Below are 12,862 nucleotides of genomic sequence, written 5' to 3'. Positions count from 1 at the left end.
CGAAGCAAATGTGAGACCCGAGGACCGTTTGCTGCCGCATCACGGGCCGCGGCTGCTCGTTACCTTCTCCCTCCCGCATGTCCCCGCCACTGTCTACCATCTAACGAAGTACAAATAAAACACGTCTTTCATTCACTGTGTCTCAAACTCACACTTAAAAGTACATTTAGTTCACTGAAAAACACATCTCATAAACAGACACGAGGCATCCGCAACACTGAGTAGACATGATAGTTGATTGCGGCGGCACGTCTGTCTTCTTAGCTTAGTCACTTTTATTACACTGCTCCCTTATGACCAGGGTGATGACACTGGGAATGCACCTAAACTTCAGGTACTGCCCCCACGAAACAAAAGAGAAACTGTACCCCACCACGGCCAAGAGTTGTTTTTTTCTCTCCACTGTGATTGCTGGTGGTTTATACATTATGGTATCTGTTCGTCCCACGTCTTTGTTTTCGCTCTAGCAGACTGCAGCAGCGCTTTCCCTCCTCCCCTGCTTCTTCAGCAGCTGGATGCGGTTGTGGACGTAGAACTTGATGGCCCTCCAGTCTCGCTGGTTGCTCACCAGCAGGGGGCAGAGTTCGAGGCAGCGCTCGCAGTCTGCTTTCGCGGGGACGCGCAGCTCTAAGAGGTTTCTCTTCAGGTGAGTTTCCACGGCTACGCGCTCCGCCTCTGACCAGGGTCGCTTCAGCACGCCACGCTTCCCTGAGAGAAAGAGTTGTAAAGTGTAAATTAGTGGAAGTACGACAAGTGGGATCAAACTAATAAGAAGGCTCGTCACGTGGCTGTCACCTGATTTTTGAGGAAGGCATCTCCTCTTGTGGGCGTTGGCTAAGGATGGGCTGACGGGGGGTGAAGGAATGGGTGCCCTCTTCTTCCGCGGGGGTCGTCCCGGTCCTTTCTTTTTCACCGTCACCTCTGCCTTCTCCTTAACTTCCTCCTTCTCCTCCTCCGCCTCTGATTCTTCTGAAAAGGAGTCCGCCGAGTTGCCAGACATCACTGTACGGCAACGACAGAGTAAATGCTCTTTAATCCAAACTGAACGGCAGTCGACGTTTTTCAGGGAAATCTGAATCTAATAAACTGGTGCGTACCGTCAAAACGTGGCTGTAATATATTGACCGTTAGCCTCAGACACAAACTTCAACAACACATTTCTTGGATGTTTAATCCTGCTGCATAAGTGAGTTGCAGTTTAAATAAAGTGTATGATACCAAATACAAAATATGGGTTATGAAGGTCAACTGTGCAGAACAAATGCTTTACTCGGCTTTAAAAGAAATCGTTTGGCACGTCGGATTTAATACATTTACTATAACCGAGTCTAGATTAAACAAAAACAACAACCACCAGCAGCAGTAGTAGTTTTGCCTAAAGACAGGAAACGAGAGGAAAATGCTAGCCAGAGTTCAATTCCTGTATGTATTTAAAAACAAACAAATAACATGAAACCGTTAGTTAGCTTTACATCGATTTCAGTTTTGTTAACATGCTCCAAACTGTTGTTTTTATGCTAAGCTAAGCTAATTACCTGGCAGCAGTGGCTAATACACAGGCTTTGCATGGTTGCCCACTGCTCTGAGCGCTTACTTGGATTGATTAAAATCAGAAAACTAATTCCTTGTGGTGAAAATACAGATGATCTGATTTGAGTTGGTTGGTATTACTCTTCTCAGTTAAGCACAGTTCTTGGTAGGAATATTATTAAGGGCATTTCCCAAAATGTTCACACACAAAAAAGACACTTTCACAATTACTGTACATGTACCTTTAATCCTAAATAACATGTCTCTAGGGGTATACCATAATTTACCTAGTTTTCAGTTTAACTCACAACACAACAACATCTGTGCATAAATACCTGCCAGTGGGCAAAAAAGCCTCATCGTTTATATATTATATAAAGACAGAAATATAGTTGCTGTAAATCCTTACCGTCTAACTCCAGACAGATGTGCTGCAGGCTCATTCCTCTGAAAAGCACGCCCTCCCTCTCTCCGTAAAGAACAACGCGGCCCACGCGACCCATCAGCGCTGGGTCTCGTATGATAGTGGAACAGTTCTGGGTCACGTGGTACTCGCGCTCCAGGAAGTCCTCAAGCCGCTTGATAGCGCCGCCCTCACCTTCGTCTAACAGTAGCAGTTGGGTGAAAATGGCGACCTGCCGCCGCACTCGCGTTGCAGTCAGTGCTCCGGGGTTCTTGGCCCCGCTGGTTCGAGCCAGGTTCCTCAGGAGGTCTGTGCCTCGGAGGGGGGTGGCGGGGGAGTGGTACGGCCGGGAGAAGACGTAAGGGCTCTCGGGATCCACGCCCACATTCGGGCTGGTTCGGAGCAGCAGGTCCAGGCAGGACTCACAGTGCGGCGGGAGGATGAGCGGCTGGACGCGGCCACGTTTGCCCAAGACGCCGGCGCGGGAGAGATGAAGGAGGACCTGGCGCTCGAATGGAGACAGGAGGGCTTCCATGCCGGAGGGGGAGGCGGGGCTGGAGCTGCTCGGCGGGGTGCTGCGGTTTCTATAGTCCTGTATAGTGAGCTTGGCCACTTCACATTCCCTGTGGCGATTGTAGAGGATGAGCAGGGAGAGGCTGGAGTGGCAGAGCAGGCGCCAGGCCTCGGCCGAGTGAGGAGAACGGGTTAAAGAAAGGAAAGAGGAGTGCTGCTGGCGGCGGAGATAGAGGACCAAACAAGACAGGGAAGAGAGCAGTGGAGACATCACATGTCTCTGTGTGCTGAAAAAGCAAGAAAGATGGAGAGAATCCCTTTAAATTAACAATTAAAAACATCATTGATACATGCATTGATAAGACTAAAATGTGTGATCAAATATCAAGGGCAGAGACAAAGACAGTAATCCAACACACCTTACAACCTCTCCATTCTTCTCCTCTGGTGCATCGTCTTCCCCTTCTCCACTCAGCTCCAGATCTTCGTCTGGATCTACGTCCGGCTCTGGTGTTGGAGGCGGGACCAGATCCTCTTGATTCCTCGAGCTGTCCACCTCCACCTTTTGCTGCTCCTCGTGCTTTTCCCTCTTCATCCTCCGACCCCTTCTAGGGGTCGACGGGGGAGGCGGTGAAGGACTCTTCACTCTGGACACCATCGGAGGTGTGGGCAGCTTTGTGGCTGGCAGCGGTAAGCCGGGTCCTTTCTTGGCGGCAGCAGGCTGGGCCGAAGAAGGCGGCGAAAGTGAGAGGGAGAACGAGACGGCGCCTGTGCTCGAGCGGGTGGCCGGCGTTTCCCTCTCCCTGGGGAACAGGGAGGGTGGCGCGGGGTTGGAGGCGGAAGCCTGAGGGACAGCGAAGGAATGACTGTGAGGAGCAGAGGTGGAGGACGACGACGACGACGACGGGTGGGGTTGTGAGGCGCTGCCGTTTGAAGAGCTGTGCTGGTGGAGGTGCGCCAGCTCCATGGCTGTCCTGACCTCCGGCTGGTTGGCGTGGTGCTTCTCCAGATGGCGTGCCAGGGACCGATAGTGGCGGCCGCAGTACGGGCAGTGCTGCCGCCGGGTCACCGCGGCAGCACTGGAGCTGCCAATGTTTATGTTGATGTTATTGTTTATGTTCGTGGTGGGAGACGTCAGGGAGCTGATGGGAGGTTGGGACTGGGATCTAGGTGGGGGTGCAACAGGTTCCGGGCGGGTAAAGGAGGAGCAGGGGCGCCCAGGTCCTCCGGAGGAAGTGGGACCAGTCTTCTTCTTGGCATTAACCGCAGGGGGCATCTTGCGCTTCTTGCGCCGACGAAGCATTCGGCCCCTTATCTCCTCTATTTCCTCTTCTTCATCGTCGTCGTCGTCGTCGTCGTCTTCCTCCTCTTCGTCCTCCTCTCGGTCCGAGTCACTGGGTTCAGAGTGGGTGAGTGGGGAGGATGAGGGTGACAATGACCAGGAGGGGGTGAGGTAATCAGAAACAGAGAGGGACAGAGGGTGGGGGCCAGCCTCTTCCTCCTGGATAGATTTTCAAAATAAAACAAAACAAGTAAGCTCCAGATTTCATTGTTTTCACGGGATCTACATTTTATGACATTTGAAGTTTAAGGATGTGGTTAGTAAAACAATCAAGCAAACGGCATTTTAATCGGTCTCTCATTAAATTCTGGTTTACCAGACAGAAGAGCTGCTCACCATTGCATTCTCGCCCCAGTCCGTCAGACTGTAGTCCACTGTGATCTCCTCCCCCTTGGCGATGTCTCGGATTGCTATGACGACCAAGCGCACCTGGGTGCCGCAGTGGACTTCCCGAATCCGGCAGTTGGGCGGCGGGTGGAACAGCACGGGTCCTCGAACGCCACTTGCCCCCTCCTCCCCCATCTCTGGCACGCTGGAAAACACAAACAAACGTTAGCGACGCGGCTCTCCTAGCTAGAGAACGAAAGCATCTGGGCAAAGGGGCTAGAGCCCCCCCCCCCCCCCCCCCCTTACCAGAGTTGAGTGGGATCAGGAAGGTAGTACGGACTGCCGGGTGGGGGGAGGCGGTCTTCTGCGCCCTCCGGGTACTGGCCGTCACCTGGGAAGAATTGAAGTGTTTAAATCTTTAAACTGCTTTGTCACTAACGTCAGGCCTCATGTTTGAAAGATCAAAGTCGGTGGGTGAGACACTTATGAGATATGAGAATGCTATGCTGATTGTTAGCTTTTGTTTTCCATTGTCATTTCGACAGGTTGGATGGAAAATACAGACACTGCTGCCTATTTCGCAGTACGTCATAAGGCAGACCGGGAGTCATCCAGATAAATACGAGGAAGTGAAGATCCGCTGTCTGTGGTTATTCGGTTACATGTAATCTATTTACATATTATGGCCAAGTATTATTTACAATATTTATTCGGTACGTTTGAACCTGCCATTCTACAATCCTGCTCCATGTCACCTCAGGGTCTCCCCAGATTTCTTTGTTCTTTGTTCGATACACTAGCAACTGGTTCCACAGGACGAACGAAGGGAGTAGGCCATGGTAGTGAGCCAAGAAAGAGCTGATAAGACTACATCCTCTGTAACCCACACCAGCCTCTCTCAAAATCATCTTTGAGTCACATGATTAGCGTTTGTTTCCTTTTGAATTTATAAAGCTGTAGTAAGGGGAAGGAAACACAGATCTGAACTGGACTAAAAACAGTGAAATATTAAAAAACATACAACCAGTAAAAAGGGGAAATTAATAATTTTTCATCTTTTAACTTGGGTACGTGTGAGTGTGAATGGTCGTCTGTCTCTCTGTGTTAGCCCTGTGATAAACTGGCGACCTGTCCAGGGTGTACCCCGCCTCTCGCACAATGACAGCTGGGATAAGCTCCAGCTGCACCCCGCCCCCCCCCCCCCGTGACCCTCCAGAGGACCAGCGGTGACAGAAAACGAATGAATGCTTTTTCCTTTCACATGTTTAAAGAGACTGCAAGTCATCTGCACACATACTAATTCAGTGGTTTCTCTTTAACTTTTTTAAACCTTTATTTACTTTTCTGACATCCTAGTTATACCTGAGCTTTATATAGTTCTACTGAGCTCAGAGCTAGTTATACTCCTACATTAATAGACATTTAATGACTTGTTTAAGGGCATTTAAGGTGAGTGGATGGCTGTGAACAGAGTGTTGAGAGTCCTGAGCTTTCTGCTCAGTGAACCAGCTCTTTGTATTTTATTTTCCTCTCGTACAGGATATACAATTTGACTAACGTTATACGTGAAACAAAATAATGTGCCAGTGAGATGTCACGTAGCAGCACTGATACTTTTGTATAGGTTTTGAAAGGTCCACCTCTGAGATAAAGTGTATCTGACCAATATGGAAACTATTATGATAAATAGTATTAATGCTCTTTTCATCACGTGTTTGTTGAGATGACTGGATTTGAGACCCGCCTGTTTTCCATAAGCATGGAGCGTGGATAAATACACCTACAGCGGGCAGCAAGGCGCCTTTGTGCACGTTTCTGCACATACCAGGGCTGTAGCTGTGCTCCGACATGCTCTCCTCCTCCTCATCTTCTGTTACATACGCTCGGTCGCACACCTTCACAGGTGTCCCCTTCCTTTTTCTCCCACACACGCGGCTGCAAAAACAAAATCAAGGCTTTGTTTAGCATAATGACAAACTCAGACAAAGAAAAACTTTACTTCTGTAAATATTCAGCTGGGAAGGCAGGCGGAAGGAGCCGAGCGTGTCTACGCGTGGCAAAGCAATACAGAATATTTCTATGACGTGACGCATCAACATGGGTATGAACTACTTAACTAGTTAAGGTAGCCAGAGTAATGCACTTTTCTTCTTCCATTTAAGAAATAAATAAAATATTGAATAGTACTCAAGTATTGATGTATATATGGTACACTTAAAGAGAAACAAATTACATTATGCCCCACTTTAGCGAGGCATCAACATCAATAACTAAATAATATGTAAAAAAAAAACAAACAAAATAAACAGAACAATGCAGATCATATTTTCCTAAAAACATCCAAGATTGTTAACTTCGTCTACCAACAGTCACTAAAACCTTCACATGCTTTGTGGCTTGAAATACTCTCACCCGCCAGTTCATTAAGAACACTTGTGTAAACAAATGCGCTCCAATGTAACAGCCCTGCACTAAATCAGAGCTTCGCGAAGGTTTGCGGCGTTCGGCATTTGTTTCAAATAACCGAGAGAACTGTCTGTTCAACTGTGTTTTCATGTTGGAGGCTGTGGTTTGTGGTGCCATTGAACTGTATTGTGTTGGACCGACACAGGTTTCTATTACCTTGACATCCCCATTTAAGTCACTGGGCTAGGCCAAACAACAGAAAACACTTCAGCATTTTAATTCAATCCAGCTTAACGGCACCACAAACTACATCCTGCAAACTGATCACACAGTTGAATTACAACCACTGTGACGCAGTTTCAACATAAACATTATAACAGACAACGCAAAGGGGGTGTTAGTGCAGGACTGTGATATTAGTATGCATTAGTTTGATGCATGTTTGATGATTATTATTTATAATAGCTGCCAATTCTTCTATAAATCAACTAATCCCTTCAGGGGCTGATTATTTCTTGTTGTCACGTTCAACTAAAATGCATTTCTCAGCCTTCATGTTGACTGTGGCCTGAGCACAATCTTTGGCTTCACTCTTTAACAGAAGAATCGACTGACTCACAACACTGGTACAGATTTCAATACTTTAAGTTTACCCGATTCATCAGAGAGGAATAAAAACACCAGGCGTTGTGTTGACCACTGACTGACAAATCTACTGTAAACACGCAGCAAGTGTGCAAGGGAGCTCTGAATGCGGCTCATGATCACAGGATTTTAACCAAAATATTAGAAATGGCCCCACCCCTTTATTCAATCACGCCAGGCTGTGCAAACGCATTTACAAAAGACCGATTAGCACAACAATGCACGCCTAAATCACCGAGTCTGTTGACTGTTCAACCTTTTTCGGATGCGTTTTCGGTCGTGGTCAGCAACTTTGTTTACTCAGCCCCAAACACGAGCCACGAGTCCTGATCTGCACCAGCTGAGCAGTCATGAAAGTGTCGAGAGCTTAATAATACTGACACTGATTGATTATATGTGCGTTTTGGGAGGGGGTAACAGTGTAAGAAATAAGACATGTGGTGTGGATTATCAACGAGAGAGAGATAACCAGCCGACTGACTGGGTCACATAGCTGATGATTCCTGCTGGGGTGCATGCTAACATCAATGCTAAGCCACGGCTAGCCTGTTAGCTTCCAGCAGCTAGCGTTTGATACTTCTGTCCCGTCAAAACATCAAAAATAAAAGGCTAGCGACTAAATGCAAGGGGAGGCTGCCGGGGGCGGACGCAGCCTCACGGGGCACGACAGCTGCAGCCCGTAGCCGGAGAAAAAAACACTTTCCCTCCTCTGTTTTCTGCAAAATTAAGGCTGAAATCATGCACGCGAATAAAGGCTTCTAACGTTAACTAACAGGCGTGCACGCTCGCAGCGCGTGCGTCCGGGGCGCTCGCATTTTTTTTTTTTTTTTTTTTTTTTTTTTTTAATTTGCTCGCAAAATCCCCCGGTGAATACGGCGGCTCGTGGCGGCACAACCGGAGGCTGGCCGCGCTCACTCACCCCCGCGGCGGCGGCGGTTTGCTCCCATCCCCGTCGCTGTCGAGGGTCGGTGGCTCCCGGTAGTCAAAAGGCGAGCGTACATTCTCCGCCATTAGGACTGCCTTCCCTACCTCTCGCGCTCCGGTAGATAGCACAACGCGCATGTGCACAACATCCTTTGGGGTTCTATTGGTAAAATGGGGTTCACCCACCTCTACAAAAACACAGACCTATTAGCATGTCAGATTGCGCCGGAGCAACTTTAATTTCATTCACAGATTAAAAGGGCAACATTAGCATTTCAGGAGGATCCTCCATGCGTCATTGTGGAAGTGCAGTTTTGAATCAATGCTTTTAAATCACGGTCAGAATATATTTATCTACTGATTCATCTCTGTAGGCTGACGATACCTTTTAAACAGCAGTGCATTAGTATCCAAATAGATCATTAAATAAAATAAAATAGGCCTAAATAAATTATTTTGGCAAAAATGTTCAAATTAAACTGCACTTCTCTGCTCTGTCCTAGCAGCTACAATTAACCTTTTCAACACCATTTTCTATTTAGGTGTTAAATCATAAATCTATTTCCAGGACGTTATTAGGAAATTGTCAACCTTTATAGAATAGAAGACTCACGAAAGGTGCAGATTATGCAGCTATTATTTCTACTGGTACGTCACTGCACATCCTCCATCAAAGAGAGAAAGAAAAGCCAGTGTCAACAAAACACACGGGTTAAGATTGGGATTTTAATGTTCAATGCACATCCTGTTGTTCATCACAAAGGTGAGCGGAAGCATGGAATTTAGAAACTCACCACACCTAGAAACATGGAAGTCACAGCGCATTAACTGAGGGAGTGTCGGTAACAGTCACGGTGGTGTCGTGCGGCGTTTTGATACTTCTGGATACAAGACCTACTGTACAAAATCTCAGTCGAATCCGGCGACTCTCAAGCGGCTCTCTGTCGGGACAGGAAACGCTCCAGAGCCGCTGGTCTAACGCTTCAGACTGGTTTAACAGTGTGTAGCAGCGCATTCAAGTATAACGTCAGGAGAAAACTTGGTGACCAGAGCAGCGAAACATGACACTTGATCATCACAGATTGTGCCAGAGCACGAACAAGCATTCAGTCTTAACATGAAATCTGGAATTATTGAGGTTAGATATGTTAATACTATCGCGCTACATTAAAAGCTAAGAGACCTATTAAAATACTACAAGGCTACACATTCAGCTGCACGTGAGTCACAGTTAATAAATCGTGTATTTTTGGCTATATTCTAGCAGTTAGTAGACTTTGGAGTGTTACAAACAGCAGAGCATTAGTCGTCAAAGGTAAATCCACTTAAATAAAATAAATTACACACTACATACAAAAAAAAATAACATTTTCAGTCTTATTCTGCCACTGCACAACGCAAACCATCCTTTCACACAAGTCACTTTTTTCTCAAAGGGAAAAAGCTACTCGGGCAAACTAAAGGTCATTTTAGCACTTGCCGTGGAAATACCAATGTCTGGGAAAAGCCGTCTGCTTGGCTTTGTTAAAAAGCATAGATGTGTGATTTTAGTTAAGCAGCTAATTTTTAAAGTGACGCATTCACAAAGCGTACTCCACACCGCTTTATAGTTTAAATTTGGAATTTGGATTTGTTTTTTTGGTGTTGAATAAGTTCATTCACTGGTCTGAAACAAAGGAATTTAAATCTCCTCTGTTCCCCCTCTCTGTGTGTGCAGGACATGGAGGGTCAGCGCCGCGTGGTCAGCCCAGTGGATTAGCTCCAGCAGCACGCGGTAGGTCCACATTTTGAGGCCGAAAACTCCCCCGGCGCCATCGGTTTCCTGCACAGGAGAGAGCGTGTTAACGTCAGATGCCTCTAATAAACGCGTGCCTGCACAAAGCAAACCAAGGACTGCGGCAAAATAATTGCCAACATGTTAGCAAGCAGCTGACTCAGAGTGGAGAGAGAAAGAACTGTTTCTTTAGTGCAGCTTTGACTCAATAGCAGGACAGTCCTGGATTAGCTAAGAGATTAACTTAATGACTTGAATTTGCGTTGTACACATTAGTCATGTTCACATGAAAGTATTACTCATGCAGTGAAGGGTTCAGTCACACCCTTACTGGAGCTTTAAGTGTTCAATTAATAATTATGTTATGTGGAAATAATAAAAGGACTGTCTCGTGCTGCACGCGTAATGCACACGACTTAATTGTGTCGGTGTCAAAACTAAATTTTGTTGATATAAGGAGGACTCCTTATATCATATTTGGACATTTTTAAGCCAGTTTCTTGAGGAAATCCAGGAATAATGTGAAGCATATTGGAATATTTTTATTATTATGCCATTTGAAAGTATACAAAAGTGCAGCAACTGGTGTTTTTTTAATGTACTGATGATTTTTTTTTCTATATTCCTCTGATGACTGATAGCGGCGTCTTCTAATATTAATAAAACCACTTCCAAACACTTCACCTCGTTACACTGGTGATCTGGGGTAACTTCCAGCGTCTTGTCGTCCGTCTCCACCAGATCTTTGGTGGTGTGGAGCAGGTGCTCCAGCCGGATCCGGACGGTCTTCTTCATGGTCTCGTAGTCGCCCTCCAGCTCGCCCCACTCCTCCTCTTCCTTCAGGATGACACAGTGGAGCAGGCCCAGGCACTGGCGCAGAGCCGAGTGCAGCAGCTGCACCTGCTCCTCGGTGCTGGGCTCCTCCGAGTCCTGGGAGAGGGACACGATGCGTCCGCCTCCCGGGGTGTGGCCCGACAAGAAGGTCTCCCTCTCCTTCTGAAAAGGTAAAACGGGAAAACGGACATCTGTCCACTTGAAGTGCCACTAATCTCACATCTTTTCCCGGCACTCTTCTTTTACATCAGCTATAACTGTAACACCAAGTGGCAACTGTATTGATCAATTAAAAGGTCTTATAAATGGAGGATGAAGCGCAGAAGCATGACAGGAGAAAAAAAAAATCCAATACACTCTATCCATTAGGCTCCCCAGTGAAATGAGAAGGGGGGGGGGGGGGGGGGGGGGGGGTCTTTTAGTATTATTACAGTCTGCACCACTGCATCCCATTCAAGAAAACTAAAGAGCACACTATTAAAGGTTAAATGCACACAGTAAAAGTCAAACGGGTGATTGAGAGGCGCCAGGTACTGCTAGCTGATCGAATCCAAAGACATGCTCACACACTAAACCTTTAAATAACAGGGGGAGGGAGAGTGTCTCCCCGAGTGCAGCGCTACGTGTAAACTGATAACTCACGTATAGCTGGAGCAGATGAGTGCATTCCTGGTGCAGTAGCCGAGCGAGAGCCACCGCTCTGCCCGTCCGCGACGGTCCAGGCACCGGCGTGTCCTGGACGGTGATCTGCTGCTCCTCCTGCTCTGCCATTTGCAGCCCTGTTTATATAGGTGGCTCAGCAGCAAGGGAGCGGGATGTAGACCGAGCACAGAGACGATGATCCCCCCTCCCCTTCCAGCTTGTTGGCACCGAAACAACCTCTTTTTCTTTTTATTTCAGCGCGCGGAATGTTTTTGGATACTTTCACGGTTTGGACGGAGATCCAGGGAGCGAGCGTCGGAGGAGCGTGTTTGTGTCGGTGTTCATGTTGGCGTGTGCGCAACAAGAGGGGATTTAATTGGTTCCGCAAGCCACAGGGGCGTTTTAGGGGGACGCACAGGAGGGCCTTTTTCCCTCTTCTTCCCAAAGCGTCACCGTGTGGCCCACCCATCCTTCCGCAAATAATAAAAACTCTTTTGACTGAACTGCCTATTTTTTTACAGTCACTGCAAGCCATTATGAAAACCCATGTCGAGTTTACCACCTAAATATTTTCCGACCAATGAAATACATGTCTTTTAAAGAAGCAAACCGTTAATTGTCTGGAAAATGTGTTATCCGCATTATTGTTTTTTTTTTTAATCAGCAGAATAATTGAAATAAAATGACAATAGTAAAAATATTTTTTTTAAAAAAATACGTTGCGACGAAACAACGTATAAGAAAAAAAATATTCAAAAAAATAGATTAAAAAAAAATAATTCGTCGTATTATTTATTTCGTGCTGCTGTTATTAATTTTTCTAAATAAAATTCCTTTCCAGACCTGTCCAGGGTTTTTCAGGATTTTTTTCCGACCACATTTCTTCCTGGAAGACGATGGTTCCCCACTATCCTTCCAGTTTTTAATAATGCGTTGGACAGTTCTTAACCCAGTTTTAGTAGTTTCTACAATCTCCTTAGATATTTTCTCTGCTTGATGCATGACAATGATTTGACCCTTTTCAAACAGACTAACATCTTTCCCACGACCACAGGATGTGTCTTCCAACACGGTTGTTTAAGAAATGACAAGCTACTCATTACATCACTTGGGGTTAAATAACTTGTTGCCAGCTGAAACATAATCACCCATGCAGTAATTATCCAATAGGAGGATCCATTTGCTTAATTAAATCCAGGTGTTGTTTTTTTTTTTTTTTTTTTTTTTGGCCAGGCAGTGTATAATGGCATCAGTGCAGATTTCCATGCGTTGTAATGACTCATAAGAAATCATCTTACAAACAAAAGAACAACCATATCATCGTTTATTAGCCTTAAAACTCAACATACTAATAAATTATCCTTATTGACAGTGCACCGATTACACTAATTTCATTAATAAAAGTGTAGGTTAAGGTCTGTTGGCTTGTGAATGTGTTTTCTTGGTGAAGTTACAGCTGTCATACGTGCTTACACATCTGTTCTGTTGCATCTCATTCTACTGTATTTGTGAAATGTCTTGC

The 12,862-nt window shown here is 46.2% G+C and overlaps 2 protein-coding genes across 3 annotated transcripts; both read right to left on the bottom strand.

The window, feature by feature from the left end:
• Nucleotides 1–463: 463 nt before the first annotated feature.
• Nucleotides 464–8,358, bottom strand: LOC311493371 (uncharacterized protein; the record flags this gene model as incomplete). The annotated part of the gene is made up of 8 exons (XM_084551992.1): nt 8,086–8,358; nt 5,941–6,050; nt 4,422–4,506; nt 4,125–4,320; nt 2,866–3,947; nt 1,940–2,733; nt 796–1,002; nt 464–708 (listed from the first exon to the last, which is right to left on the bottom strand). The coding sequence occupies exons 1-8, from the start codon at nt 8,226–8,228 to the stop codon at nt 464–466; spliced, it is 2,862 nt and encodes a 953-aa protein (XP_084408118.1). The 5' UTR covers nt 8,229–8,358.
• A 381-nt stretch (nt 8,359–8,739) lies between these two features.
• On the bottom strand, nt 8,740–11,648 carry LOC311491046 (uncharacterized protein). Of its 2 annotated transcripts, XM_084548890.1 has the most exons (3): nt 11,341–11,648; nt 10,549–10,860; nt 8,740–9,912 (listed from the first exon to the last, which is right to left on the bottom strand). In XM_084548890.1, the coding sequence occupies exons 1-3, from the start codon at nt 11,467–11,469 to the stop codon at nt 9,772–9,774; spliced, it is 582 nt and encodes a 193-aa protein (XP_084405016.1). In that variant the 5' UTR covers nt 11,470–11,648; the 3' UTR covers nt 8,740–9,771. The 2 variants fall into 2 exon arrangements, with proteins under 2 accessions (XP_084405016.1, XP_084405015.1); XM_084548889.1 differs by lacking the exon at nt 8,740–9,912 and having other exon boundaries at nt 10,168–10,860.
• Nucleotides 11,649–12,862: the final 1,214 nt, after the last annotated feature.

Source organism: Chelon labrosus, assembly GCF_963514085.1.
Source record: "Chelon labrosus genome assembly, chromosome: 1".
Taxonomy (NCBI): domain Eukaryota; kingdom Metazoa; phylum Chordata; class Actinopteri; order Mugiliformes; family Mugilidae; genus Chelon; species Chelon labrosus.
The sequence above is the reverse complement of the archived record's forward strand: the minus strand, read 5'-3'. Positions and strand labels throughout refer to the sequence as shown.